The sequence below is a fragment of the Anopheles bellator genome, chromosome 2, assembly GCF_943735745.2.
Source record: "Anopheles bellator chromosome 2, idAnoBellAS_SP24_06.2, whole genome shotgun sequence".
Taxonomy (NCBI): domain Eukaryota; kingdom Metazoa; phylum Arthropoda; class Insecta; order Diptera; family Culicidae; genus Anopheles; species Anopheles bellator.
In genome coordinates this window covers 76,667,536-76,693,513 of record NC_071286.1, presented here as the reverse complement: position 1 = coordinate 76,693,513, position 25,978 = coordinate 76,667,536, and the positions used below count along the sequence as shown (strand labels likewise).

Genomic DNA, 25,978 nt, shown 5'->3' with positions numbered 1-25,978 from the left:
TTTGTGCTGAATTATAATTCATGTTCTGTTCGAAAGCAACCTCACGGATTGATGGGAAACCCGATTGAACCAGCCGACAGGATCCACAACAACACATCTCAGCATCTCATTTTCCCACCTGATCCGTGCGAACCCATCCAACGCGGGTGTTCCGAATGGTACCGGATAAACCGTAATCCTTTCGAGCCCAAATCAGGATCGATAAGCTGACAGCGGCTTAGACAATAATTGGATACAGCGAGTCAGTGAGTTTTCATAACTCACTAATACGAGATCGACATTTCAACGCCCGCTGTTGAATTCCGTGCCGTTCCTGCCGGTCCTTCGCACAGTGAAATTGCGAATTCCATCCGTCCCGGGGCTTTCAACGCAGCATTGGAAAGGCATTCCTCACAGTCACTGGCTTGAAACGCTGGAACGCTCCCACAGGCCGTAAGCCGGTTGAAAAATGTTCACTCGTCGTCGCCCCCGGCGTTAACGGGGCGCGTGGGAAAACCGTTCCACGTAATGGTGGAAAAATTGTCCCGAATCCATTTGCTGATGAAGCGCCGCGCCGGTTTAAGCTAATTAACTAAACGAACTGTCCGGAGCAACTGGCCCTCCACAACACCGGGGGTGTGTCGGTTTCGGCAAGCGCCATTCCGAAGCAACATTTCGGCACTTTTCCGATGGGGCCGCCGGTTTCCGTGCCGTGGCGTAACGCTTCCGTTTCGCGGCACGCCGGATACGCGGAGCGAAATTAAATAACGTAAAGAATAGCGGCAAATATGTTTCCCGCTCGGTCTGCACTCGACTCGGCCGTTTCGGGTCTGCTTTGGGTTGTACACGATTTTCCCGGACCCGTGGAACCGGATGTGGAATTTCTTTTTTGACCCCCTTCCCCCCCTACCCACCGGAACGGATGCTCGTGTGTGCCGACACAGTCATTGCCATTCATCGCCGGTGAGAAATGGGATAATCACGATCATTTATCTTCCTTTGCCGTGGTCGACCGGCGAGCGAGCCAGTTGGCGTTGGTGGCCGCGATGTTTGCGATGTTGTTTTCCCGGCGGAATCAGGCCAACCGGCCAGACAGGGCTCGGAATGGGTGGGAGTGATACTTATTATTCGACCACGTGTGCACACATACACAAACGGGGGGGACGTTAGCATATCCTGCGTGGGTTTAGAAGATGGAAAGCTCACAAATCACGGAGTTCTCTCACATGAAGCTTGGGAGAGGCATGATTTGTTACATGAAGCACTCGCGCTGCATGTTAATCATTCGTGGACACTTGGGGGCAAGGAAAGCGTTTGACTAATTACTGATGTTGCAGCGGGGGCTCGGTGGCTAATTTTGTCTTACTTGGCAGTGGGTGGCGGTCCTTTCCGCGGAGCGTTAATTTCTTGGAGCTTCGTCTTTTTTTTTACAGCTCTTCGAAATCCTTCAAAACTAATGAGATTTTGATCACTATTTCATCATCAGGCAGCATCTATGGCAATTCGGCTTCCAATCCTTGGCCAGAAAAGGAGACCTTCAGTTCTATACCGGTGCCTGAGGTTCGGAGCGAGCACAACTGACGTATGACAGACACCAAGTGATGCCGCATGCTAGCCAGTAACCCCCTCATAACGAGTTCACGGGAAAAGCTTCAAGTAATGCCTTAGCAAGGAATTAGTAAAACTTCCGGAAAGTAGGACATTGTTGGTTCCTAAATCTATCCATTTAACCCATCAACTGTCACTCAATTTGAAAGCGATAATTAATCATTAAAGGGAAAATCTACCTAAATTCAGATTAAATTAGCTTGCGCCTTGTTCGCATACCGATCGCGGCCTCGACACAGTCCCCGATCCCGATCCTCGATCCAGTTTGGAATTATGAAAAGAGCACAAAAATGGTTGGCACGGCTGCCCCCGAAAAGCCCCACAAGTGCCGGGATCGGTGGGAAGACGGCAGTGAAAACCAAAGCAAATACGTGGCGGAAACCGTGAGTGCCCAGCGAGCAAACAACAATGGCCACCAGCGACTGAGGCCCAAATCAGGAACGCTAGGAAATTGTATTTGCCCACGGCACCGCGGGACCTGGTGGTTGGTCCTGGGTCATCCGGAGTGTTGCGCTCGGCCAGTGCGCGGTCGTTGGCGAACCGCAACGCTTCATTGCCTGTTCCATTACGGGCCCCGGTCAGGAGGTTGCCAGGATCGACCGTTTGCCCTTCTTTCGACTGCCTTCACTATGGGCCCGATCGATCGGGCAGCTATTTCTGGTCTATTTCTGCTCATTTTGACTGCCATCCCCATTGTCGAAGGTTTGCCACTTTTGTTGGCCGTTTCTCGCCATTCGTCGCTTGATGGCAGAAATATTTCTTCTTCAGGCGACGGAGCAAATGAAGTCGAAAAAATCACATCGCCCGTTGTGGTGTGGGGCTAGTCGGACGAAACAATGGCCATCCTTGTAGCGTTCCGTAGCGCGTGTGTACAAAGGCGCGTGGTCGGCGTCGTCATCGTGGCCGTCTTTCCGTCGGAAGGAAGCGACACCGAGTCAACTGTCATGTTAATTACTTCCACCCGAAGCACATGGCACCCGTGGGACCGTGAAGTCAGCGTCGTCGGCTACCGAAACCGACGTCCACCGGCTTCCGGTCAATCGAAACCGGGTGTCGATCGGAGGACAATGCGGCCACGCCGTGATGCCCCGGTGTCGAGGAATTCACGGACCACTGAGTTTCGATTCCGATTCGGTTCGGTTGAACTGTGGCCCCAGCACTCGGTACTCGGAACGCTTGGCAGGTTCCGACCAATGTTCCGACCACTCCGATGGCCAGTGGGTCGATTGCGTTTCGAGTAATTTGCCAAACCATCGACCAGCGGCTCTTGGGAGAGTTAACCGGCGGTCGGCGTCTGAAATAGGGTCTTGTGCACTCGGTTGGCACAAATTGTGGCGGCGACTTGAAGTCCGCAAGGATAATTACACAGAATCGGGCGATTAGACGGACGAGAGATGATTAAATTTTTGGCCGTACTCGGAATGTCGCGGAACAAGTGGCTCCGGGGGATCGGATCCGATGGCTCGAGAGATTTGAAATGCTATATTTTTATGCCGCAAAACTGGACCCAAAAATAAGCAACATTAACGAGCGCACCTTGGGAAAAGGGAAGAGGTACAAATAGGAACCCAAACCCGAGTAGGCAGAAAGAGGGTCCTTTCGGTGGGCCATTCTTCAAAACATTCCGCCCTTCGTTGGCGATCTCACCATGGAAGCAGAAAATTGAAACCGGTTCGGTTCAGTAGCAGAGACACTAATTGGCGGACAGGATTTAACCGGCGAGCGGGCGTGGCGTGGTGGGCATCGTCCCACCCACCCGCGAACGGAAGTACGGAAAATGGAATAATTGTTTCTCCATTTCTTCGTTACTTCCACCATATCGATGGCGTGAGCGACAGTGAATCAAAGACAAGGTTGGCACGAGAATTCGATGTTCTGCCGACGAGCAATGTCGACGTCGACACAAGGAGCATAGTAGGCAGGGGAAAAAAGAAAACGCTGGACCAACATAGAAACATAAAAGAATGTTTTAATGGCGAAGCGTTGAGCGGTGGAAGTGCCGGCGGTGCTCACCGGTTCATCGGGGCCATGAATCATTTCGCGGGTTGTGCGCGTGTTTGAGTTGAATGAGTTTTACAGTGAAATGGCAAAAGGTGTGTTCGGTGTGAGGTGTGAATCGACGTGATAAATTAGTCCGTCGCCGCCGCCGCCGATCGGGAGAAAATGGAAACGGGCGTTTTTTGCGGGCGTGAAAATGAGTGATGGGTTTTTTGGCCGTCGAGCCGTTGTTGTCGAGTGTCGCCGTTTTATCACAAAAGTTGTGGAAGTGCACGAAGACCACGGATGGGTGTGGTTTTTGATAAATTACCACATGCCGGGGCTGAGTCACTTCCGAAACTTTTGCGCACTTCCGATCTGAGAAATCATAGCAACCTGTGCGAGTTGTGGGGAGAAGCAAACCGAATGGCGGTGCCGAGTGTCTCAGAAGGCAGTCGATCTAGTAAGCACCGCAAACGTCCTGTGAAGAAAACGGATTTCGCCCACTGGCCCACGGTGGGCTAGGCATCTTTGTGCAAAAGCGAATTTGGAACGGCCATCACTTACCGATTTTCGGTCCTAGGTCTTTCGTCTTCACCTGGTTCATCCGGCGAGCCATGGGACCGGACCCGGGCATACCCATCGGCCCCGCTTGACCTGCGAAGCCGATCCGAATGGTGTGAAGCGGTGGTGTCGAAGGATAGCGCAGCAGCAGCAGCGGTAAGCGTATAAACGGACACAGTGACAAGGATAATGAAAATGGAAACAATGGTGGAGAGTGAACATGACGGAACCGGTCCCGTTGCGGTGTGATAGGAAACAAATTGCGGACTAACTAGACGGTGGATAACAGACCTGCAGTACCCCAGGACATTTCGATAATCGTGGCTGAAATTGATTTTTAAATTCCCTCTCTACACCAGGGGACTCACCTGCGGTGCGGGGTTGCCGCAGTTGCTCCACTGGCAGGACTCGCCGTCGCTTCTTCGGCAGCTTGGCCCGGGCCTGCGTGTGCGAGTAGTACATCGCAAAGTTACTCACGATGACGGGCACCGGCAGGGCGATCGTCAGGACACCGGCCAGTGCACAGAGTGCCCCGACGAACATACCGATGTAGGTTTTCGGTGCCATATCACCATACCCCACCGTGGTCATCGTGACCAGCGCCCACCACAGCCCGAGCGGGATACTGTTGAAGTCGTTGTGCGGATTCGCCTGTATCCGCTCGGCGTAGTACACGAGGCTGGCGAAGATCACGATGCCCAGCACGAGGAAAAACACCAGCAGCGTCAGCTCCTTGGCCGACGCCCGGAACGTCTGGATCAGGATCTTCAAACCGGACGAGTGACGCGTCAGCTTGAACAGCCGCATGATGCGGATGATCGAGAAGAACTCCAGGATGTCCGCGTTCTCCAGGTGCGACGCAAACCGTTGCAGTACCAGATCGACGTAGAAGCTCAGCGTGGCAATGTAGTCGATGATATTTACAGATGAGGTCACGAACTCGCACTTGTTGGGCGATGAAATGAAGCGTACCTGGTGAAGAAAGGGGGGTTAAAAAGTTCGAAGTGATCGTGTGAAAGTCTCGCCGTGCACTTAATGCGTCCAGACACAATTTATGGCCGCCCGGAAGGGGGTGTACAGGACGCAATCGCACCAGATACGGCGTGTCCTGCTGCGAAAGGGGTCGCATTCATACGTTCGTTTGTCCTGTCCGAAGTGGCCATTCCGGTTTCTTAAGTCGATAGTCACGTAACACTTGCCCACAGCAGGACGTCCACAGCCGCATTCGAAAGGGATTTATGCGAAAGAAATCAGACACCAACGACGCTGGCTGGCTGGCGCTGTGAGTTACAGTTCCAATTGTTTTAGATTTTATAGCCGACGATGATGTCGGGTAAATGGGCGCTTCGTTTAGGACATTCCAAGAGAAGCAGAGAGAAGGAGTAGAAATCGTGCACGAATTACGATCGATCTCAAGTTACGGTGCCATTCGGTGCCCTATTGTTACAAGCCCGTAACAAGTAGCTGAGAGCAGCTCGAGCCGCTTCCCAGCAGGAAGATATATTAAATTTCATTACTTCCACTTCCTGACTGGCTCCGCCCCCGGCACCGCAACGCATCCTTCGCATAATCTTTACGCGCGTCCCTCTTCCGGGCAGGCGATTTATGTTGCACGAAAACTTTCAACATTACTGCAATCCATTGTTTCAACAGCATCATCGCACCGGGTGTCCAAGGGGCCCCCTTTAATGGGTTTTTGTGTCCGCTTGCGTCACGTCCTTCCGTTTTCTTGCCGGTTCCGCTTTATGTTACTGCGACAGTGCGACAAATGTTCACCATTAGTAAGGAGCGGTTGCCGGCGCCGGGGCCCGGTTAACATGTTGGTTTTAATTTTGGACACAATTTAACGGCTCATTTCACCGAAGGACGTGATTTGTTTTCGGGTGGAAAGGACCAAAAATCGGAGAAAGTTACAAATTCAAGATCGTGTACTCGTGGTCTGTTTTTTTTGCTTTCGCTGAAGCTGCCGTGGTGCCGTTTCTAATCGTCAAGTTTAATTACATAAATCGTCCTGGAATCCTGTCACTCGCCCAGTGCTCTCGGAAACTTACCAAAATCTCGAACGTGAACCACGCGTTGCAGACACACTCGATGTAGAAGAACGCCACGTGGGCGTTTGTTTGCGCCTTGTCCAACACCCAGGCCGTGCTCCCGTTGGCCGTTTTGACCGTGATGTTCCGGATGACCGGCACGCGCATATCCGGGTGCGTTTTGAGGCAGAACGACAGAATGGACACACAGATAAAAAACACTGATATCACACCGATAATCTATAGTGTGAGAGAGAGAGAGAGGAGAGAAAAAGAAAATGGAAGAAAACCCTAAGTCTAGTCCCGAATTGATCTCTTTTCACGATAAAACCTCGTTAAGCTCCTGGACCGGGCCGATTTAAGGCGGTCGCCGGAAGCTCCAAAGTTTGGGCAGCGTGTCTTGCGGCCGTCCCCCCACCTACCTTGGCAGCGTTGGAGCTGTACGGTTCGTCGAACAGTGACCAAATTTGTGGCTTCATGTGCTGCCACCAAGAAACCGTACCCTTCAGATAATCGTCCTCGTAACCGAATTTCCGGGCCAGCTCCTCCTCCGTGGGCTTTTCCGTGTCGAGATCGAGCCGCTCTAGCACGGCCAGGGTTTCCTGCGTATCGCGATGCTGTGGGGAAGTAAAGAAGAAGTAAAGAAGGACCGGAAACCGGAACGTTAGTGGGGGTTAGCTGAACGCCCGCCGGGGGCGGTCAAACTGAATTAATTATTCATCGATTCTGTGGGGGCGGGCAAGCCGGCAAGGAAAACAAAGTTTCCGACTTCACGCCTTTTCCGGAACGAGGGAAAACTTCGGCCCATTCTTTCTTCCACGAAGCTGTCCCGTTAAAGGATAAAGTCCGGTCCTGGTCCGAACGGTCACCGATTCGATTAGCGGCGATATGGGCGCGTGGGGTGCGTATTTTGCTTGATTTCGTCCCGAAAGTCCCGGGTCGAGACGCCCGGCTAAACGATAAAACGATGAACAACCGAATAGGATACGGCGGCCTGAAGTTGATTGGTTGGGCAAGTCGAAGAATTCACCGAAGGTCACGCGGGGGGGCACAGGGGTGAGGCCTCTTTGTGGACCGCAAAAACGGTTCATGTAACATAAACTTCGACACACCGACAAGGATCCGCGTCCCGTCGGGCGACCCTGGGTATTACATGGCTCAATAAATCATTACCATAAAGTGGAAAAACGGTGCAAAGACAGGCCCTGCGTGCTTGCTCGCAGGACGACGCACGACCTGATTCTGGTACGATGGAGTACGATGACGTCGCGCCCGGAAAAGGATTCCATGGGCGAATCGTTGCAACGTGGCCTCTCGTCATGGTGGTTCGGGCCAGACATACGACGCTTCACCGTCACGACGGTCGCCGTCAGTCGGTCGGGCTTAGGCCTGGGGATATTTGCGTAAATAATAAACGAGCTCCGGTCGAGGACGTGGATGACTGTGGCGACCTCCGGGGGGTCCGTGTGTCGAACGTTGTGGCGCACATTATCTTTGGCAAACACAGGTCCTGGTCCAATCTTTTGGAAGGCACGTGCTCTCGGATCGCTAGATGGAATCATACGGCATTTCCGACTTCAGACACTGTGCGTCCGCCACGCGTCCGGATATCATATCTGGAAGTCCGGACCGGAGTTGGTAAATTTTTAACGTACTCCCAACGAAATCAAAGCGCGTCGAGTGATGAAAGTTTGCGTCTGGCCTGACTCCCGGAGGTTTCACTGTGCGAGTTGGCGCCACAGTCGGTCACTTGGAGAGCCGGTAAACAGTGGACTTACTCACTAATGGAAGATAATCGTTTCGCCCAAACCCAGACAGCTCGCTAGCCACTAGACAACTGTCGTACTTGGTGTGGCTCTTGGGCCGAGTTTCCGTAACGGGGCCCCGAAATCCATTTGCTGAAGGATGCTTCTCCGGTGACGGCACTTCTGGGCAGAAGTCCTTGGCCACGGCCTGGCCTTGAATCAACTGCCCTGGGGGGGTTTCCCAAAAGTGCCGAAAATAGACAAACAACTACCGATCTACACAGTCAGCCAAATCATCTTCCACGGCTCTGTACCGACCGCGCCGCGACTTCCCGACTGTGGTTTCCAGTGTAAATATTATGCTTGAAATTTTCCCCTGGGCGAGTGGGGATGTGGGGATGTGTGGATGTACCGAGGCGAACCGCGACCGGAAGGCGCCGAAGGTCGCCGGAACGGGACGCCGCAGAAGTTTACGTCAGAAGTTTACGGTGGGCCGATCCCGGACGGATGATAGATTGCTCGTCGTTAACGGGAAGTCGTTGACGGCGTCGACCGAGCGTTTTGGAATGTCTCGCCGAACGTGGGGCGGGGAATGACTATCTAATTTCATTAAATTGATTGTCAATGAGACGGAGAAAGTTAGTGCCACCGGTCGCGGCAAGATCTTGGTCTTGTGGGGCGGGCAAAGCAAACAAACCGCTTGATCTCGCCGTCGAAGGAACCGAGCCCGAGGATGATGATTAGCATTTCCGGGAAGATTTTGCTAATTTCCGGCGCGCACCAATCTGTAAATCCGGTGGCCGGTCCCATTGTCCCAAAGTAGCAGTGCCGCAGCACCCCGGTTCGAGTCCATCCATCGCACCGCGGGAATCGCGGGTTTGGCCGTGGGCCAAACGGAGCCGTGTTTATTGCCCCGAAAGGCGTTGCGCTAATGTTCGCGCATCAATCCGCAACGGACTGCATGGGCGCGTTGTTAAACGTATGCTAAAACCCACAAAGTAGTTTATTAGCCGTGAAAATGGCCGACGCTTCCCGATTTTGCCGACGCTTCCGGCGATTACTCAAAGTTGCAGATGGCCCTTTAAATACTGCACCACCGAGCACGACACCGATTTTCCCGGAAAGACCCCGGGCCCGGATCCCGGCGACAATGGGTCCACTTTTTCCTCGTCAGTTCCAGAAGTTTTGCGGTCCCAGTCGCGATTGCGTTATGTTGTTTTACAAAAAGGTCAAATTTACGGAACCTTTCCGTGCACCATGCAAAACAAAAGGACCCCTGGGAACGAACGACAGAGAGAGAGAGAGAGAGAGAGAGAGAGCGAGCACAGTTATGAGTCGCACCGTGTCCGAAAGTGAAAATGGTGCAAATCTTGGCGGAACTTTCGCTGTCGAACAATGGTGACAAATTTGTGAGCAGAGCGAGGCGAAACGGAACGGAACGCAGTGCGGACTGGGCTGAACTTTGGAGAAAATTGAAAATGTTGCCCCCGAACAGATTCCCAAAAGGCATCAATCCGTGCGTCTGGGTGTATGTGTTCGGTGGAAATACCAAGTGGAAGGAGCCGGGGCCACCGGGACGTGCCAACTCGTTCGCTCGTTGCCTATTAGCATGCACGCGAGCATAAATTGTTGAGTGAAAAAGTTTTATGCGTTTGTATCGTCCAACGGATTGGGCTTTGCCATAGGGGGACAGAGAGAGAACAAACCGCCCCCCGAAGACAGTGACAGTCCTTGGGAGTGCGGGCAAAGTTTTCGTTATCCCCGTGTGCCACCGCCGGGGTTCGGGCCACACCGGTAACGCAAAGTCTGGCCATGATCCTTCCGTGTGCCAGCATTCATATCATGCGCGCCTACGCGGCCGGATAAAGGTATTTCGTACGGTGAAATTGAAAATGGCGGTGCCAGCTGCGAAAGGGGTTCTGCAATTGAGTTTTTCCGTGTTTTATTTGAGTTGTACGAAAATGTAATATATTGGAAAGGCAAAAGTGGCCAACTCCGGCACGGGCGTTTAAGCAAGATAAACGAAACGAAGAAGAAAGTAAAAAGGGCAGCAAAGAATTATGTAACGGTTTCGGGTTCAGATCCTGCCGTTTAAAGGCGATCTGTTATCGCAGCAGTGTTTGCTGGAAGTTAAGAAAATCGCGTACTGTTTGAGTTGCTGGCTCGGCAAGCGTAATCCTGGCGTACGCAAATCCAGGAGTCAATTAAGCCAGCGGTACGTTTGATGTTTGGCGAAAATTTTCTTGTTTCAGCTGGTGTCTGGCCTGTGGTGTGCTGGCATCAGAAACATTTACACGAAACCCCGAAACACCGGTTCGCACCAGTCTTGCACGCATTAAACGCTTGATGAATATTGTATGAGACGCACCCGTCACTTACAAAGCGCCTTCAGTTTTCTCGCCGGTCCGCGGTGTGTCCGCCAATATTCACGACCGTTCGATTGGCGCACTCCTCGGGGCGAGCCGCCAATACACGGCACAGTGGGGAATTTTGTATGGGAAAGGCGGACATATTTGTTTTGAGGAAGAATCTATGATCTTTTTTCGACGTTTTTGTCTTATTTGCATGTGTTTTGATTAAATTCAACTTTCTATGCGTAATGCACGCGTTTAAGTATAACAAAAAAACTTTTTTCGTTATTTTAAGGCTTTTGGAACGCCTTAAGTATGCAATCTGCATTACATCAAAAATATTTAAAACACAATCGTAAAAGCAAATATCGAATTTCTGCTACAAATTGAATGCCTTATGAGTGTAAAAAAGGATATGAAACGATCGAGGAGCTTTACCCATTGCGTTTGTCTCATTGCAATATCGCCAATAATATTTTCTTCCATGATAAAAAAAAAATCTTTAACTACATCTGGAAAACTAAGTTTATGGATTTTTCGCTGCCCATAACCGAATGAGAAAGGACTAATTTGGGGTCGCTGCTATATATTGCCCGAACGAATGTGTTTTTCAAATTGTTTTCAGTGGAATATTTTCTTGCGTGGTTTGAGATTATTTTATGTGAAATGCTTAACAAACACTGCACAAAATTCAACTAACAATGAAGAGGTGAAATACCGTACAACAATGCAGAAGTTTGCAGGCTAAAACCGTTTTCAAGATTATTAGCATTATTAGCCATCTGGTTAGGCGTTGCACTACAAATACGGCAACGCATACTCGATTGATCCGTGATCACTGATAACACACAGTTTATCTAAATAATAGAAAAGACATAAGGCCAACCTATTTTGTATGTCCATTTCATAGACTACAAAAAGACCAAACTGGAAATAGTTTAAAATTTTCTAAACCTTGGTCGTAATCCCTAGTTTAATTGCGGAAGGTCGCCGGAAAAAATTGCTGCGTTACCAAAGTAGAAAAACTGTAATTTTTGTAGTTTTCTATACTAATTCCCGATACAAATGTACTAGCAATGCAAAACGTTAACGTTTGATTATTTCACATGAAAGAAGGATTAGTTATCTTAACTTATTATCTTAACGATCGCGATAAAAGTTGGTTTTAAAGAGCCATTTCTATCACTCTTTCGACTTTGACAGATGAGTTCTCGGAATCTACACAACATGGAAGGCTCAAAATTCGTATTTGTCATAGATAACTTATCTATTTTAGGTTAATATGACTAAACACTCATTTTTTGAAATTGACTTATGGCCGCCTTTTCCTCATAGTGGCACGGCCGCCACTGAGTTCGAGTTTAGCATTCGAACGCGGCACAGGTGATGATCTGGTGAGCGTCTGCGAGACGCTCCGGTGACTTCCGGCGAATACGGTACGGTATCAGTATGTTCCGGGCGAAATGGAATTGGCAATTCGCGCAATCCAATTTTGGCGCGCAAAACATATCGCGCCAAGTGAAGTCTTGGAGACGGCCCCGCCGGCGGATCGATGTCAGCTGGCTGGCTGACTGGCTGGCTGGCTGCTGGTGTCGCCCCGGTTGTCGATTGCGACTCGAGCGTTCAGCTAATGCCAACAAATCATGATGCCGTTACAGGTTCTTGCGCTCATCAATCTATCGAGGCGAGAGGCAACGAGCGTGGCCGCTTGGGGGGCGCAAAAATCGAAACACTGTACCAGGGCCAGACCAGGTGTGAATAAATCAAATTACTTTCGGTTCGGTTCGTTCGTCTCGACGCGACGGTCCCGGGCGCGAAGTAACATAAAATATGTAGATTCGAACGTTAAAGCTTGATGGGTGCGAAGGGAAAAAACAAAACAACGAGTGGGTAATGCAGTCAGGCGATCGATCGAAAATTCGCACTCGGCTAAAAATATAACCGCCCCAGGGCAGGCGACATAATCTTCCAGAGCACTTTTTCTCGCACATTCTCAACATTGACGTTAGAAATCGGTGTAAAAAGGCCACTTACTGTCCACGATAAGAAACCGAATTCTCGGTGAATAATGCCATCGGGTGGGCCACTTCAGCTGAATAAACATTGAACACGTGCAACGACACGATTGGAGGGCAGACCTAACGCCGGCCGAATGGGTTCAACAGTAGCGCCACACGCGCGAGACTCAGTTTGAAGCTCAGTCTGCTGCCAGGAGTTTGTCCTCAAAATGGGACCGACGGTGACCGTGGTGGTGTTGTGCGCCGTTGTTATATTAACGTTTGTACAGAGCTACGAACTGTTTAGACAGCGCTATACTGCAAACCTAACGCTACTGTACTCGTTCCCAGCGGCCTTACTGCGTCACTGAAGCACCAAGCAGAGTGCAACAAATGCGGCGTAATGTTTGCAGAAGCCAAATAAATAATCAACAGTAAAGTGTAATGATGTGACTAATGGTTTCAATTTTACCCCAGCACCAATTAATCAGTCATGTTCGTTCGTTCGCTATGTTATCCTTAATGGACCCACTGTTTGCCATACGTTTAGTGGAAAGCGTGTAATTTAATTGGTCGTGCCATAGTTTCACAAATAACCCGAAACGGTACAATCATCGGCCGACTATCTTGCAGATGATGTGGCAGATGCAAAACAGCTCGGGGCCGTGGGCCATTTATCTTCGCATCGCATTTAATTTGCCGCCTGTAACGGCGGTGGCCGATTTCCGCTGGTGACCGAAGAACGGGCTACCTTCGAGCAGGGAAAGGCAGGTTCCAAAGCCCAAGTGGCATTACGGTACCATCGGGCTTCAGGATTTATGTTTTCCAATTTCGATGGAAATTAGATTAGAGACCCAGCCGATGGCGTTCTCATCACTAGTTTACGGCTTACGCAACGCGACCCAATCACCCGGTACACCCCAAACGCCCTCCGGGTTATTGTGGTGAAAGTTTCAAACATCGATCTGATGTTGATAGCTAATCGTGATGTTTCGGATTGTTTTCTAGATTTACGTCACGGAGGAATCCTGTCCGGAGGTGAGGTGCAGCACAAATGGTTCCATTCGCCCGTTCCGGTCACCGTTCGAAAGTCGTCCAACGGAACGAGCCCACCAACCTTTCTCCGGAAAATCAGGGCAGGCCCGGCCCTACACGGTCCGTTGCATGTGTCAATTTATCTCTATCCAAAACGATATGATTGGCCCGGCGTCTCGGTTGGGCTCGGTTGGGCCCATCGGAGCAGGAACTGCTGAGCAATGGCGACATCACTAGCAGGATGGACGAATGCCAATCTCATCGGCCGTCCGTGTGTTTTGCGTTCGGACGACCCCACTCGAGTGGACAGGACAGGGTCCTGTCATCAATCAGGATTAAATTAGGATCCATTCATCACCGCTACGCTACCAACGACAGCGGCACTGGCCACGTGGTGACCGTGAAATTGGCGGCGAAGGCCAACCAGCCCCCACAGAAAGCTAGAAAATCAATCAAATCCCACGAATTTGGGAAACAAAAAGAAAAACAGCGTGATGCGTTCGGAATCGTAATGTTCTTGATGTTGCGCCGGGCGGGGGCGGCCCAGCTTGACTCCACTTACCTGCGTGTAGGTCATCCAGCAGCACGGTTCCACCTGGTTGGAGTCGAGACCCCAGAACTCGAGCTCCTCCTCGAACAGTGGACCACAGACGTCGGTCGGATAGTGCAGCTTGCCGGTGCTGAAATGGAAAGCAAACCAACTCAGCCTCACCGTGGTGCATGATTCATGTGTTGCCCGATGCCGGTAATGTGCCCCATTGGGGTATTGGGATATTGGGTATGATGATTGATGTCGCAGCACACTCCGATCGCCCATCGAGATCGCCCGAGTGAATTGCGTCCGAGTGTTTTTCGTCAACTTTCCAACAGCATAGCTGATCAGCATAAAAGGCGAAATGGAATCGCCTTCGTCCTGCGCACCGCCACCGATCGGTTCAGGGACCGGCTGATTAATAAAACATTTCAAAACGGCCATTCGACGAGCCGGTGCCGGTTTTATGCTTATGCAGCATACATACACTCGCGTGGAAGTAAATGGCCCTCGGGGTCTGTCCATAACCGGTGGAAAAAGGAAATGAAAAATTCAGACCTAAATTCATTACGCAAACGGACGAAAGGAGAGAAAAAAAACGCACGGGCACGTGGTAAGCGAATTTCACGCTCGAACGAAACCGAATGGCACGTGGCGTGACGGCCTTCCGGTGGACAATTTATGGCAGTTAGCGGCAAACGGGCTACGCTACGTATGATACAGGTTCTCCCGATGTAGAGGATAATTACACGAAGAAATAGTGGGAGCCTTCGAGTTGGGGCATATTGATCGGAAACTGGGCCCGGGAAAGCGGCCTCAGAAAGGAAGCTACTCCGTATGGCGGAGCAATCAAAATAAACTTTTCCGGTGCTCCAGACACAGCGTTTTTAGAAAGAACGTAATTAACCGCCCGGCAGTAAGTTAATACCGACTCCGGTTGGCTTGCGGCTCACATATCACCAGGCCCCGAAGGTGTCTTCCTGGTGAACGAAAAAAAACGGCGAAAGTTACTAAATCGCCTGCCTTTGTGGCAACCGTAGCCATACTTTTGTTATTTATGAAATCGTAAATTATAGGAAACTTTGTGCTAAACAACCTGCGCTGGGATTATCGGCGGCTGCGACCCGTTTGTTTGCGTTTGTTGCGGCCGGCGTACTTGGCTTTGAATGGTTTTTGCTTTCCCGTTCTTCGATTAGAACGGAAGAAACGCTCCAACGGTCATCCCTTTGCTGGGGCCGTGTGTCCGGCAGCGAATGAAATATTTACACCATCAATTCATTCTCGTTCACCCGAAAGGGTCGCCCTGAACAGTGGCAGAGTTCTGGGCTTCGGGCTCTGGCAAGAGCTGCATGTAACGGAAACGGGTCTCAAGGTCCATCCGGTTTCACCCTTTTCAGAGGGAGAGTTTCGCCCAAGTTTTGCCCAAGGTTGGTAACGTGTTAAATTTTAAATCACTCCTGCAGCAAACTATGGACCAGCCCGATGGACACCACCCGCCCGCCATACGGCGTGTCCGGGTGCAGTTCCGGCCAGCAACACCTGACGGCTTTTATGATTTTTGCAGAATAAATTAAAAACAAAGTGAAGCTTCCAATCCTTCACCGACGCTGGCAGTGCGCCACGGGAAGTTGTTTAATATGCATGGTCGCTTTGTATCCAGCAGCTGGAGTAGGGAAGAATAATTATCGGCTTACCGGTGGCGAAGTGTATCTCGTTTGTGGCACCCATAATGGGTCACCGGGAACCTTCGGGATAGGATTCGCCGGGCAGGAAAGAAGGAGCCGGACACACTCATCCCCCGGTTAGAGGCCCGGTTCTTGGCTAAATTATTCATACTCAGGCACACGGCTCACGATCCGTGTGCAAACTTCCCGATAAGCTGGCTCATTAAAGTGTGGCTCGCTGGGAAGGAGACAACGCAACGGCAACGGCACTTGTTTCACGTGTGAACAGCTTGACGCTCCGGAACATCCTGCTTCGGGCGCGGCACGCCGGACTCACCTGAGATGAATATGTATTTTTCGGAAGCTCCGTGGTTGTATATTTTGAATACCGTCCCAGCCGTGGACGGGGAACCGGTATGCTAATCCACCACGGCACACCTTTCCGGGATGCCACAGAACCGGAAGCGGATTCCGGAAAATACCGTATTCTCACACTGGGCCCCCCGAACGGTCTACCGGGTTGTCTACCGGACCGTGTCCGTTCGCCAGAAGGATTGGCCGGTGGTTTAGTAATTTAGAGATAATTTTAGCGTTTTCAGCCGTAAAGTGGGCGGTCGAGGTGATGAAAGGTAATTCAACCGGTTTCAGACCCGAACGTGACACGAAATGAGCGCACTCTTCACAGCGTGCTGCGATCCGCAAAAAAAGGGTTTGATTGAATGGAAGGATATTGAGATACAAGCGGCACTACATGATGCAGCCTCGGCATCCGGAACTTGCCCAATTAGCCCTTCTTTTCATCGGAGCGGTCCAAAATCCACTCAAATATTCAATTTCTTAATCATATTAGCAGGCACCTTGCTCAGGAAGTATCCTTGCCGTGCCGCGTATGGTATCCATGGTAACCGGCATACCGAGCCTGCCGAAAGTAACAACTCTTGCGGGAGCCTTTCAACTTGGTGAGCCGTAATTAGCGTATGTGTAGCCGAAGGAGACGCACCCTAATTTAGCCATTCGATCCCGGCGATCCAACGAAAGCCGGGATCCAATTTGGCCCAGTTCGGGGGTGGCACGTAAATATTTGATCGCGCACGCATACTGACCGGTAGTAGTTGAGTACTTGGGCGAACACCCCCGGGTGCCGGTCGAAGAAGTACTCGTTCAGGATCGGATCGTAGTTGGCCAGTGCCTCCGTAAGCCGCGACAGCCGCGTGGCCGGGATCTTCTTCAGCGTCGCCTTGTACGTTTCGTGCCGGATACCGCCGACATTCAGCACCACCCGGTTCTCCGAGTCCATCAGGTTCATCCTGCCGGCTGGGTGTGTTTGGTGGCCGGAGCGCTACCTCCGGCACGGTAAGTGAATTAAACACGAGCAGTTTGTTTCGGTTCCGAGGTCGGTCGAGGCCAGCGAAAGCGGGGTGAAAACAATTTTCTTCTCGAGCGAGCGGCCTTTTTCAGGGCGCACCTTATGAAAAGTCTTTCCAGGCAGCGATTCTGGAGACCGATCGCGACCTTTTCACGACCCCGGACGTGGGCACGACCTTCGTTCCGCGAACAGCGGGAATTACAATAAGCTACTTACGCCGTGACCGCCCACTTTTACCACAAGGTCACGGGGGGCCGAATTTGGTGTTTTTTCGCACTCCACAAACCGGAACCGGGACCGGAATTTGCTTGTGGCCACTTGGGACTGTGGTTTTGTCCTGTCACGCCGTGGTCCTCGCGAACGAAATCCGTCACTGGTACACGAAAAGGAACAGAAACTAAAAGTAAAACACTGAACTACAAACTACCACCAGTGCACCCGAGGGCTTCCTATTTCTGGTTCCCCGTGTCCATGTGCGGGTGGACCACCGTAAACCACTTCACGACACCGTCACCCGGCTAGCATGATTAACACTTTTGCACTTCCGGCTCGGCCCTGCCCAGCTACGCTGCGTCCACGCTACGGTTTGATGCGTTTGCGTTTTCTCATTTCCGCCGTCGGGCACGCCGGGTGAATCCCGGCCCCTGATATCGATCGACGAACCGGTTCCGGTCAGCCCGAACGCCCAAACTCCGGGCACGCTGCAAAACGGAAGCGAGAAGAGGGAAAGAAAAACGACGTCAAGACGTTTGCCGGGATGAGTCATGCTGGAGTCAATGTTTTATGATCTCGTCCGGTTCCGACCTTACTGCTTGCTGCTTGCGACCCGTCACGTGCCGATCCTCCCCGTGTGGGAGCTACAAAATGGCTACTTACACTTTGCCGGGCCGTCAGTTTCACTTTCGATGGCCAATGACGAGGGCACCTCGTAACGTTTTGATGGCTCGCCTCAGTTTCACTTTCATGCAGCGGGCCACGCACTGGCACGTAACCGTTTCAGTCGATCGTTGCCACTGCACATGCTGTCACTGCTTAATTCCGATGCCGATGCGGGACGGTTCTTGTGGGAATGGGCCACCGAAAATTGGGCCAACTTTATGACACCGCCACGCACCAAACGAATATGGCACACGACGCTTGCTGGCTGGCTGGCTGAGTGATGATACTTCTCGTTGCGCCCCGGCGAACAACGACCTGGGAAGTCCTTTGGGGCCGTTCCACAGCAAACGAGTGTTGCCGGTGCCACAACACCGCGATGTACCGGGCCAAGAAATGAGATTTTACGATGATGTAAATACTCGGCGTCAGGAGCTACGGGCCATAAGTGATTACGCTCTGTGGAAGACACGCAACAAGAGGGTGAAAAAAGCGACATTAATCTTCTTCGATCGAGCGTTTTTCGTTCCGGTGGGGTGTCTCGCTAACCGTGGTAATTTGGCACAAGATTAGGGCCATCAATGAACGAGTTTTGCTTCTTTTTTCCCCAAGTCCCGCGTTGTTGTGACAACATTTTAAAATTCATTGCGAAACATGGAGCATTGAACTAATGTTTTCTCAGCAAAAAAGTGATTCATCCTCGCTTGAAACTTTTCGCAGGAGTTCGAGTTTCGAGTGCGGTGTTGAGGCCAGCAAGTGGCCTCAGTGGCCCGCAAGTGCTCTGTGCCTCGCCGCGTTATTTGGCACCGTTTAAATGTTTACCAAAATAAAGGGCTAACTTTGAAGCTTGCGGCTGCGCATCGGCTGCCTGTACCGGCGATAAATCAAATATTTCTCAACTAATCCTCTCGCCCGGCCAACGGAAGGTTGTTTGGAAGTACCACCCCACCCTGCGCCGGATGTGCTCATCAAAGAATAATTCGCCCAGCGGACGACGGGCGCTTGTAAACAACGCCACACCCGATCTGAGAGGCTGGGCTGCAAACGGCACCCCGCCACGTGTCTTAGCAGGGCTAAGCTTGTTTGTTTAGCCGAAACAAGCTCAACATGTAGCCGGGCTGGTGCGACGATGGTGGATGTTCCTGTTGCTAAAAAGCCGTTCCCGCGGCAGTACATCGCGCGTGGATCGCAATAAGTTGCCACAGGTTTCATCGGCTTCATCTTCAACGTGTTTTATGTGGTCGGACGGTCGGACGGAGAGGCCATGCTTATGCACTTGCCGCGCCGTTTGAAGTGTTGCTCGACCTTCATCTTGGCCGGGCCAGAGAGGTTAACGTTTTCCGTCGGTCGGCGGGTGCCAAATAAAACTTCATTCATCCGAAGTCGAAATCCGTATCGTAAAAGTTGGGTTTATGGTGGCAGGAGATCGACAGAATGGACCCTAATAAGCAATAAAAGCGGTGGCCCTGGTTGCAAGATAGGACGTCCGTAGCGTACATTCGGGATGGCCGAGCGAATTTATGTTAACGTTAACCTGTCTAATTATATAAAAGGTCCTGTCCGGTCGCGTCCTACATTCGGGTGGATAATTTACAGTGAAGATTGTTAAAAGTATGAGCGAATGGTGATTAAATTTTTATTCTAAGCCCTCGGAAGGAACACGCCATTAAACGGTGTCGGAAATGTAATTTTGGTCGACTTGAGCTTTGGGAAGTTAATTTAGTTAGTTCTTTAGATTTGAGAGTCACCAGGCGTCTCCATCGCACCCATAAAATTAATGGTAACAGCCCAGACGAGCCATTTACTGAGAAATTGCACAAAATCTTATTGCATTTTGAGGATCTCCGACAGCAAAGAAACTAATCAGCTTTAAAACCCGCGTCGCTGCGCAGTTTATCGAAACAGATTGGATGCTAGCGACCGAGTAACGTGGCCTAAGTATGATGTCGAAAACTGGTACACACAAAAATCCAATCATCGTTATTCGGGCGCCCGAAAACTGATTAGTTCGTGTTCCGTGGCTGGCTGCTGGAAAGGCACATCACACGAGAACACCAAAGGCGAACACTTTAAAATGACTGATGATGTGAGCAGCGCGATCTAGCGTGACGGTTTCGAGGGGTCGCCGGTGAATGATTTATCATCGCTGGTTGCGAGACGGATTGATGAGCTATAAAATGGTGCACAATAAGACCTAGTTGACCTGAACTGGTTGATAAAAGTCGTAACCCGCATCCATAATTCATGCCGGGTGCGGCCAGTACACCTCGTTAGCCGGCCCGCTCGATGGTTTTAATTTTCCTCCAGAGTACAGTTTGGAAGTCGTTCACAAAATAGGTCATCAGAAATGCTGCCTGGACAGCAGCATGTTGGAGCGATGTTGGACCCGTGGTGCCGTGCAGCCATAGGGCTTCGGTCGGACAGAACTGTCGAGCTGCTCGGCAGTGTCGTTTCGCACCATCCGCTTTCGCTCCGGAAAACGTCGATAGAACTTTGCCCTTGCTTTGTGTTTCCTCAAGAAAAGTCCACTTCTCGGGTCGGTTTAAAATAAAATCAGCACACAAAAAGGGTGAAAAATAAATGTTGTACTAAGGATGGACACGCTTTTAACACCCGGCACTGCTGCTGAGCGAGAAACCAGGAACTTGTTCCTGTCCTGGGGCTACGATCGATTTTCAATGGCCTCGCAGAGGACCGCTTGGAATGTTCTTCGCGACCAGGCTGCTACAAAGCAAAGTTAAGGCGGTGGGAAAATGGGAAATATTTTTTGCAAGCGTTTTTTGTGTGCTTAATCTCTTTTCCGCTGGTTTGTAGTTGAATAAATCTTTGATGAAATTTACATGAACAATCGATCTAGGGGTTTGAAACTGTTTTTACTAAAGCATTAGAGAAAGGATGAACATCTCAAGTTTAGCACAACTGTTTCAAAACAGCTTAAACCCTATGCGACGTTTTTCACGTTTTTTTCCATAAATAGTGATTTTCTATTGAATCCCAGCTCACCGAATCAAACCGGCCACCGTTAGGGAATACAAAGCGCTTGACCACAGCCATGATCCATGGGAACCGCAGAACATGGCTTAGCCTGAGGAAAAAATCAGGATCCGGGAAACGAGCATAGAATAGACCACTGTCGGTATAATCGAGTCAGGCAGCTTGGTTGTATGGTGTATTCATTTCAAATCATAAGCCTTTCGATCGATCGAAGTTTGATCCTTTCATTTTGAGATGCAAATCTTTGCCCACCAGAAAAGACATAAAGAGCACCGCCAGCAGCTTGACAGCTAGTTCATCAAAGTAGCTTTTCAATAAGTGTGCAATAAGAAACCGCAACCAAATCGCGTCGATAGTAGGCCTTTGCCACGGCATACGGAACAGCGCAAACGCTCCAATCGTAGTAATCTTTGCCGTTACTCTTCCAATATCTTACTCATTCGTTAGACCGTTAGCAGAGCGAAAAGGATGTCGAAAGGCATGGGAAGGTAAGCGAACTGCGGGTGGCTTATTAAACGACAGACAGGTATTGAAGCATATATTCCGTGTCAAGCAGAACGGTAGGCGATGTCGTGATCCAATCGCCTCCATCATCAGTGGCCAGCAAAGGATCGTCCTCCAGTACGCGAATCCAGTCCAGGAAACCGTCGATCACGTACATGAAAAAGTATGTATAACGGTATGGCACCAGAAACCGATTTCATCCCGATTGTTTCGAACGCAACATAATTTTCTCTTACAGGGACTTAAACCTCTCCCGCCGGAAGTTGCAGTTTGGTGATGACAAACCACTGCTCAGCATGTCCAACCAAAAGGTGGCCGCGCAATGCATAATTTACCGAGAGCAAGAATCGGCAGAACCGTCCACATGTGGCTGCAAGATGGCGGTATCGGAGCTACCCGGAAATTGTACTTTTGTCAACATATGCCAGGAAAACTCCTGGCCATGTCGGTTACGGATGGCCTGGCGCAGGGTATCTTCTTGGTTTTTGCGGATTTTAGAAGTGGTCGTGGTTTTACTATCGTACGCATGGATTATCAGTATCACTGCTTCGATTGCGGACCCATTCCAGTCCAGTGGTGGCCACGACAGAGAACCAGTCGGAATGAATCACGATGCAGAAGATTTTGAACCAATCGAACAACCGAACACCATGGTCATGGCTATCTTCCGTCCACAAAACTCTTCGGCCGTGGTTGGCAATAGCCTGTCGATGAACATATTTGAGATGCTGATGATGGCGTTTAAGAAACTGTTTGGATTTTTAGATTCTTTACTAGAGGTTGACTAGAAGCTAGACAATAAAGCTGTGAATTTGGAATCCTTGTGCAACATTTTATGGCTACTTCTGCATTTAACCAGTTGGCTGGTAATAGAATACGATGCACTAGTCTACGATTAATGCCAACAAACCGATGGTGGACATTACGGAATTAACTCCAGCCTCCAGACTCTTATATAGGGCGTGCCGTCCCCGACAGACGGAAATCGATCCTAATTGTGAGCCAGCCTGGAAGCGCGGTGCGTCAGCAGAGCCATCGTCTTCGCATGCGAGATGATCCGATTTGCACCGATGACAAGGTTGTCGTCGGCTGGCAAATATCGCCTTCCGTCGGCCGGACCAGTCGGCATACGCTATCTATCGATTGGCCATCGGGAACAGGGAATCGGCATCGACCCACCAGCCGGGCGGCCAGCATCCGGTGGCTGCAAATAAAGTTAGTCCCTCGAGCCGACCGTGGCCGACAGCATATTTGCGAATCGATATCCGGTGTCCGGCTGCGGCGTTGGCCGGCGTGAAACCATTCCACCGCACGGCGGGGCCATTGCGTCATTCCTTCTCCACCGACCAGCCTACCAGTGGTCGCTGTGGTCTGCTGGTGGTCGAATTGTGGTCACATCGGCAAGACACCGTGCCGTGCGGACCGGCAGCGACCGAGTCAGCCAGCCTGCAGCGAGCTGGAAGTCGTGGGCCTTAGCATTTTCATGTCGTCCCATAATCCGATTGCCATTTCCTGTGGCATCGTCCCTCGGTCGTATGCGAATGCAGGGAACCGTGCGAACGCCGTACGCCGAGATTAAAACGCTGTTTTGGCCATCGGAACGGTGAATGCATAGATTTAGTACGCACGAGGGTCCCGTGCCGGGGACCGAATTGCACCAAGAACCACTCCCTGAGCGTGACCGATGTTAGTGGGTTTTCCGTTCCGACCACCACCCGGGGCGGTGGCGACCGATGTAAATTGGATCTAAATAATTGATATTCCGCGCTCCATTCTCACTTCGTTGACACTTCCGCGGGTTGCGCGCGCGAAAAACGGACGATGTTTCGGTGGGGTGGTCCAAAGTAACCTCTCTGCCATTTAATGTTCGCGACAAGTGTTCGTCGCGAGTGGCGGTTATTTGGTGTAACGAGAAAATCGATGAACTGCCCGTGTTCGGTGGCCCCGGTCGAGTACCGACGGAGGAGCTTTGGAGTGTTTCGTTCAAACAGGACGGTAGCGTGTTTGCAATGGGCCATCATTATCGTTGGTGATCCTTAACGAAGCCACGGGAGATGAAGAATAATTTGAATGCCCTTTGAATGCAGCCATAATGGGGCGGGGGCAGTGGCCATAGTCTGGCAAGTTTGTGATGAGTTTCAAGAACTGCACGATGGCTTCCATACTGTTGAACGTTGGATTTCTTAATCAAACCTTAGTTTTATTTCTGGGTCAAACGGAGCTCATTTTCCTTTTTCATCGTCCAGCAAAGGGACTCCTTAATGTTTGTCCCACTTTTAGTTGCTCCAATGATTTTGTCGGCCAAATTCCTTTCCATGAAGAAAGCAGCACTTTTCAGAGCTTTATTTACATCGAGCCGAGGTTTCAACCGTAAATGAGGTCTTAACACCAGCACGATAGGCGCTAATGGGACCGAATAAAGACCGAAATTAATTGATCTTTATTCACAAAACTACGTTCCGACTTGCTTCCGTAGCGAAAACCGCATGGAGTCGTAAATCGTGGAATAGATTTTACACATCAGTGATCGCCCTTTAAAGCAAACATAAAGCCAGTTCACTCTTTACGGGTGTGCGCGCCTCGGATCCGAGTGTTTAAAGTTGCTGTAATGATGATCTTCTGTCGGGCCACAATAGCTTGGGCCACGGCCAGTCGTTTGTGGAATCGATATCTTCTCAGCCCAGCCCAGGGTGGCAAGCATCGCATCATTAGTCGGGTCCCGCCGTGCGTTGCACCGGCTTCAGCTCCGGCGATCGATCGGAGCACCCGACATCAATATTATCTGAACGCTGCGTGGTGATGCTATTTTTATGCGCCACTACGCGAGGCCACAGACTGTCCGCAGATGTCACGAGTGAGTCACAACCGTGCACCGTGTTTCTTTCTGTGCGTCTTCCTGGCCTCGATTCACCGTGGCCTGGAATGGTGAGCCGAAGCGTGCATTAGACCGGGCCCCTGTCGACAAGTCGCCAATTTGTAGCCACTAAAACGGCTTCTCCGATGTTCAGAACGATGTGATGATTAAACTGGGGATAAATTTCCCGCGCGCCATCGTTGGTGATGTCCCAATCGGTGCATTTACAACGCGATGAACCATTTTCCGTGTGGCGAATTAATGGTAAAAATGGGTTGCCATCCTCAATCCCTGGCCATTTCGACGTTGATGCGTCCTTTCGAAATATTTTTAAGTATTTTCGTAGAGAACTAGCTGTTCCCGTTCCTCGATTATCTGGCGTTTCGAAAGGCTTCCCGATGACGTATCCGGTCAACTTCTTTTCTCATTAGCCGTTACTCCTACTTTACAGACGATCGGGCTTCTCGGTGACGTATTTGTTCAATTTCCCTTTCCGCCTCCCGTTACTCTGTTCCAAACGATAGGACTTTCCGTTGATGTATCCGATTGGCTTTCCTTCCCGCTTCCCGTTGCATACATGGCAAAACTCGCACCAGCTAACTTTGAGACCAGCTAAATGAAACGCCCTGTATATATAGACAGAATTATGTGCCATAATGGGCATCGTGCTCGGAACCAGTAAAGATAAAGTGGTTTTGTTTCACATAAATTGGTTCTGTTCGTTCGGGTCAGCCCGCAAGCGACACAATGCACAGCCACCCGCGGTACTATGTCGCCGGCGGGAAATTGACAAACCGGAAGCCGCGGCCGACAGCGATCCGCAAACAAACGGGGCTAAATTAGTTCGCAGAACCACAAAACAATTGGTGCATTCGGTGGTGTGTTCCGGTTCCGGACGGTGCAGCGGGTTGGGACCACATTCCCCGAAAAACGGTCGCGCATTGCATCGCAAACCCGCATCCGGACGTGCGCTGGCAATTTGTTTGTTTGGTTTTTAATTCTTTTGTCGGCGGTCCGCTCACTTCCGTCCGGCGGTTCCGTAGTTTCCGGGACGATGCTCGTTTTGTCGTCCCGCAACCGGCAATTGTTTGTCCGTGAAAAATCAACCCTCCACGTGGCGTGCGGCTGTCGACGCGGCCACGACGGTTAACGATGGCCCTCGGGCACCGGCATGACCGGCGATCGGGTGACAATTTTGTAGGTAATTAAATAAAATTCAATCGAAAGAATTTAATTTCAATTGCTGTCCCGTTCCGTCACCGAGCTGGCCGGTTCCGAGTGCGATAGTAAGGCGAAAAAGGGGGGACCCTGTTTTGCTGTCGGTCGCTGGCGGCCCGGCCGGGTATCGCGAGCATTACTGTCACGGATTTGGAGCTACAAAAGCATTAATTTAGCCACACACTAACGCCACAAATCGGTGATTATTATTTAGTGGCCGTTCGTGGTCGCGTGGTCACGGTGCGGTTCTGCACGCGACAAGTGTTTTCAATTAACCGCACCGGGTTGTCTCTCGTTTCGTGTCGACTTTTTTATGGGCAATTAAATTTAATGAACATACATTCTCAGCGCTAAACACGATTTAGGTGAATAATTCACCTTTGAAATCCGACAAAGTTCCGATCGATTGGATTCGATGCGAATAATCGAGTAATCTCCCGATTGACAATGGATGCGAATTTTCTTCCCCAAAATATAAATTCACCATTTTAATTTGTGCTGCAAACAAACTCCCAAATTGTTCCCATGCCATGTGGGGCAAACTCATTCACCGCACGTCCTGCAGTAATCCTGCGCCACGAGTTCCAAACACATTCCCATTCTCGGTCCTAACCGGTTGCATCTGAGTCACGGTCGCATTTCATGCTCATTACTGTGCCAAATCCGGCGTTGACATTTTCTGGC

General features: G+C 50.7%; 1 protein-coding gene across 1 annotated transcript in view; it reads right to left on the bottom strand.

Moving 5' to 3' along the window:
• LOC131212707 (potassium voltage-gated channel protein Shaw-like) overlaps positions 1-16,788 on the bottom strand; it is a 32,346-nt gene extending 15,558 nt beyond the window's left edge. Inside the window, exons 1-6 of the mRNA XM_058206677.1 lie at positions 16,586-16,788; positions 13,849-13,966; positions 6,581-6,775; positions 6,180-6,398; positions 4,497-5,100; positions 4,132-4,221 (exon numbers count right to left, since the gene is read on the bottom strand). Of these exons, the coding sequence (XP_058062660.1) occupies positions 4,132-4,221; positions 4,497-5,100; positions 6,180-6,398; positions 6,581-6,775; positions 13,849-13,966; positions 16,586-16,788 (1,429 nt within the window). The remainder of the gene's footprint in view (positions 1-4,131; positions 4,222-4,496; positions 5,101-6,179; positions 6,399-6,580; positions 6,776-13,848; positions 13,967-16,585) is intronic.
• Positions 16,789-25,978: the final 9,190 nt, after the last annotated feature.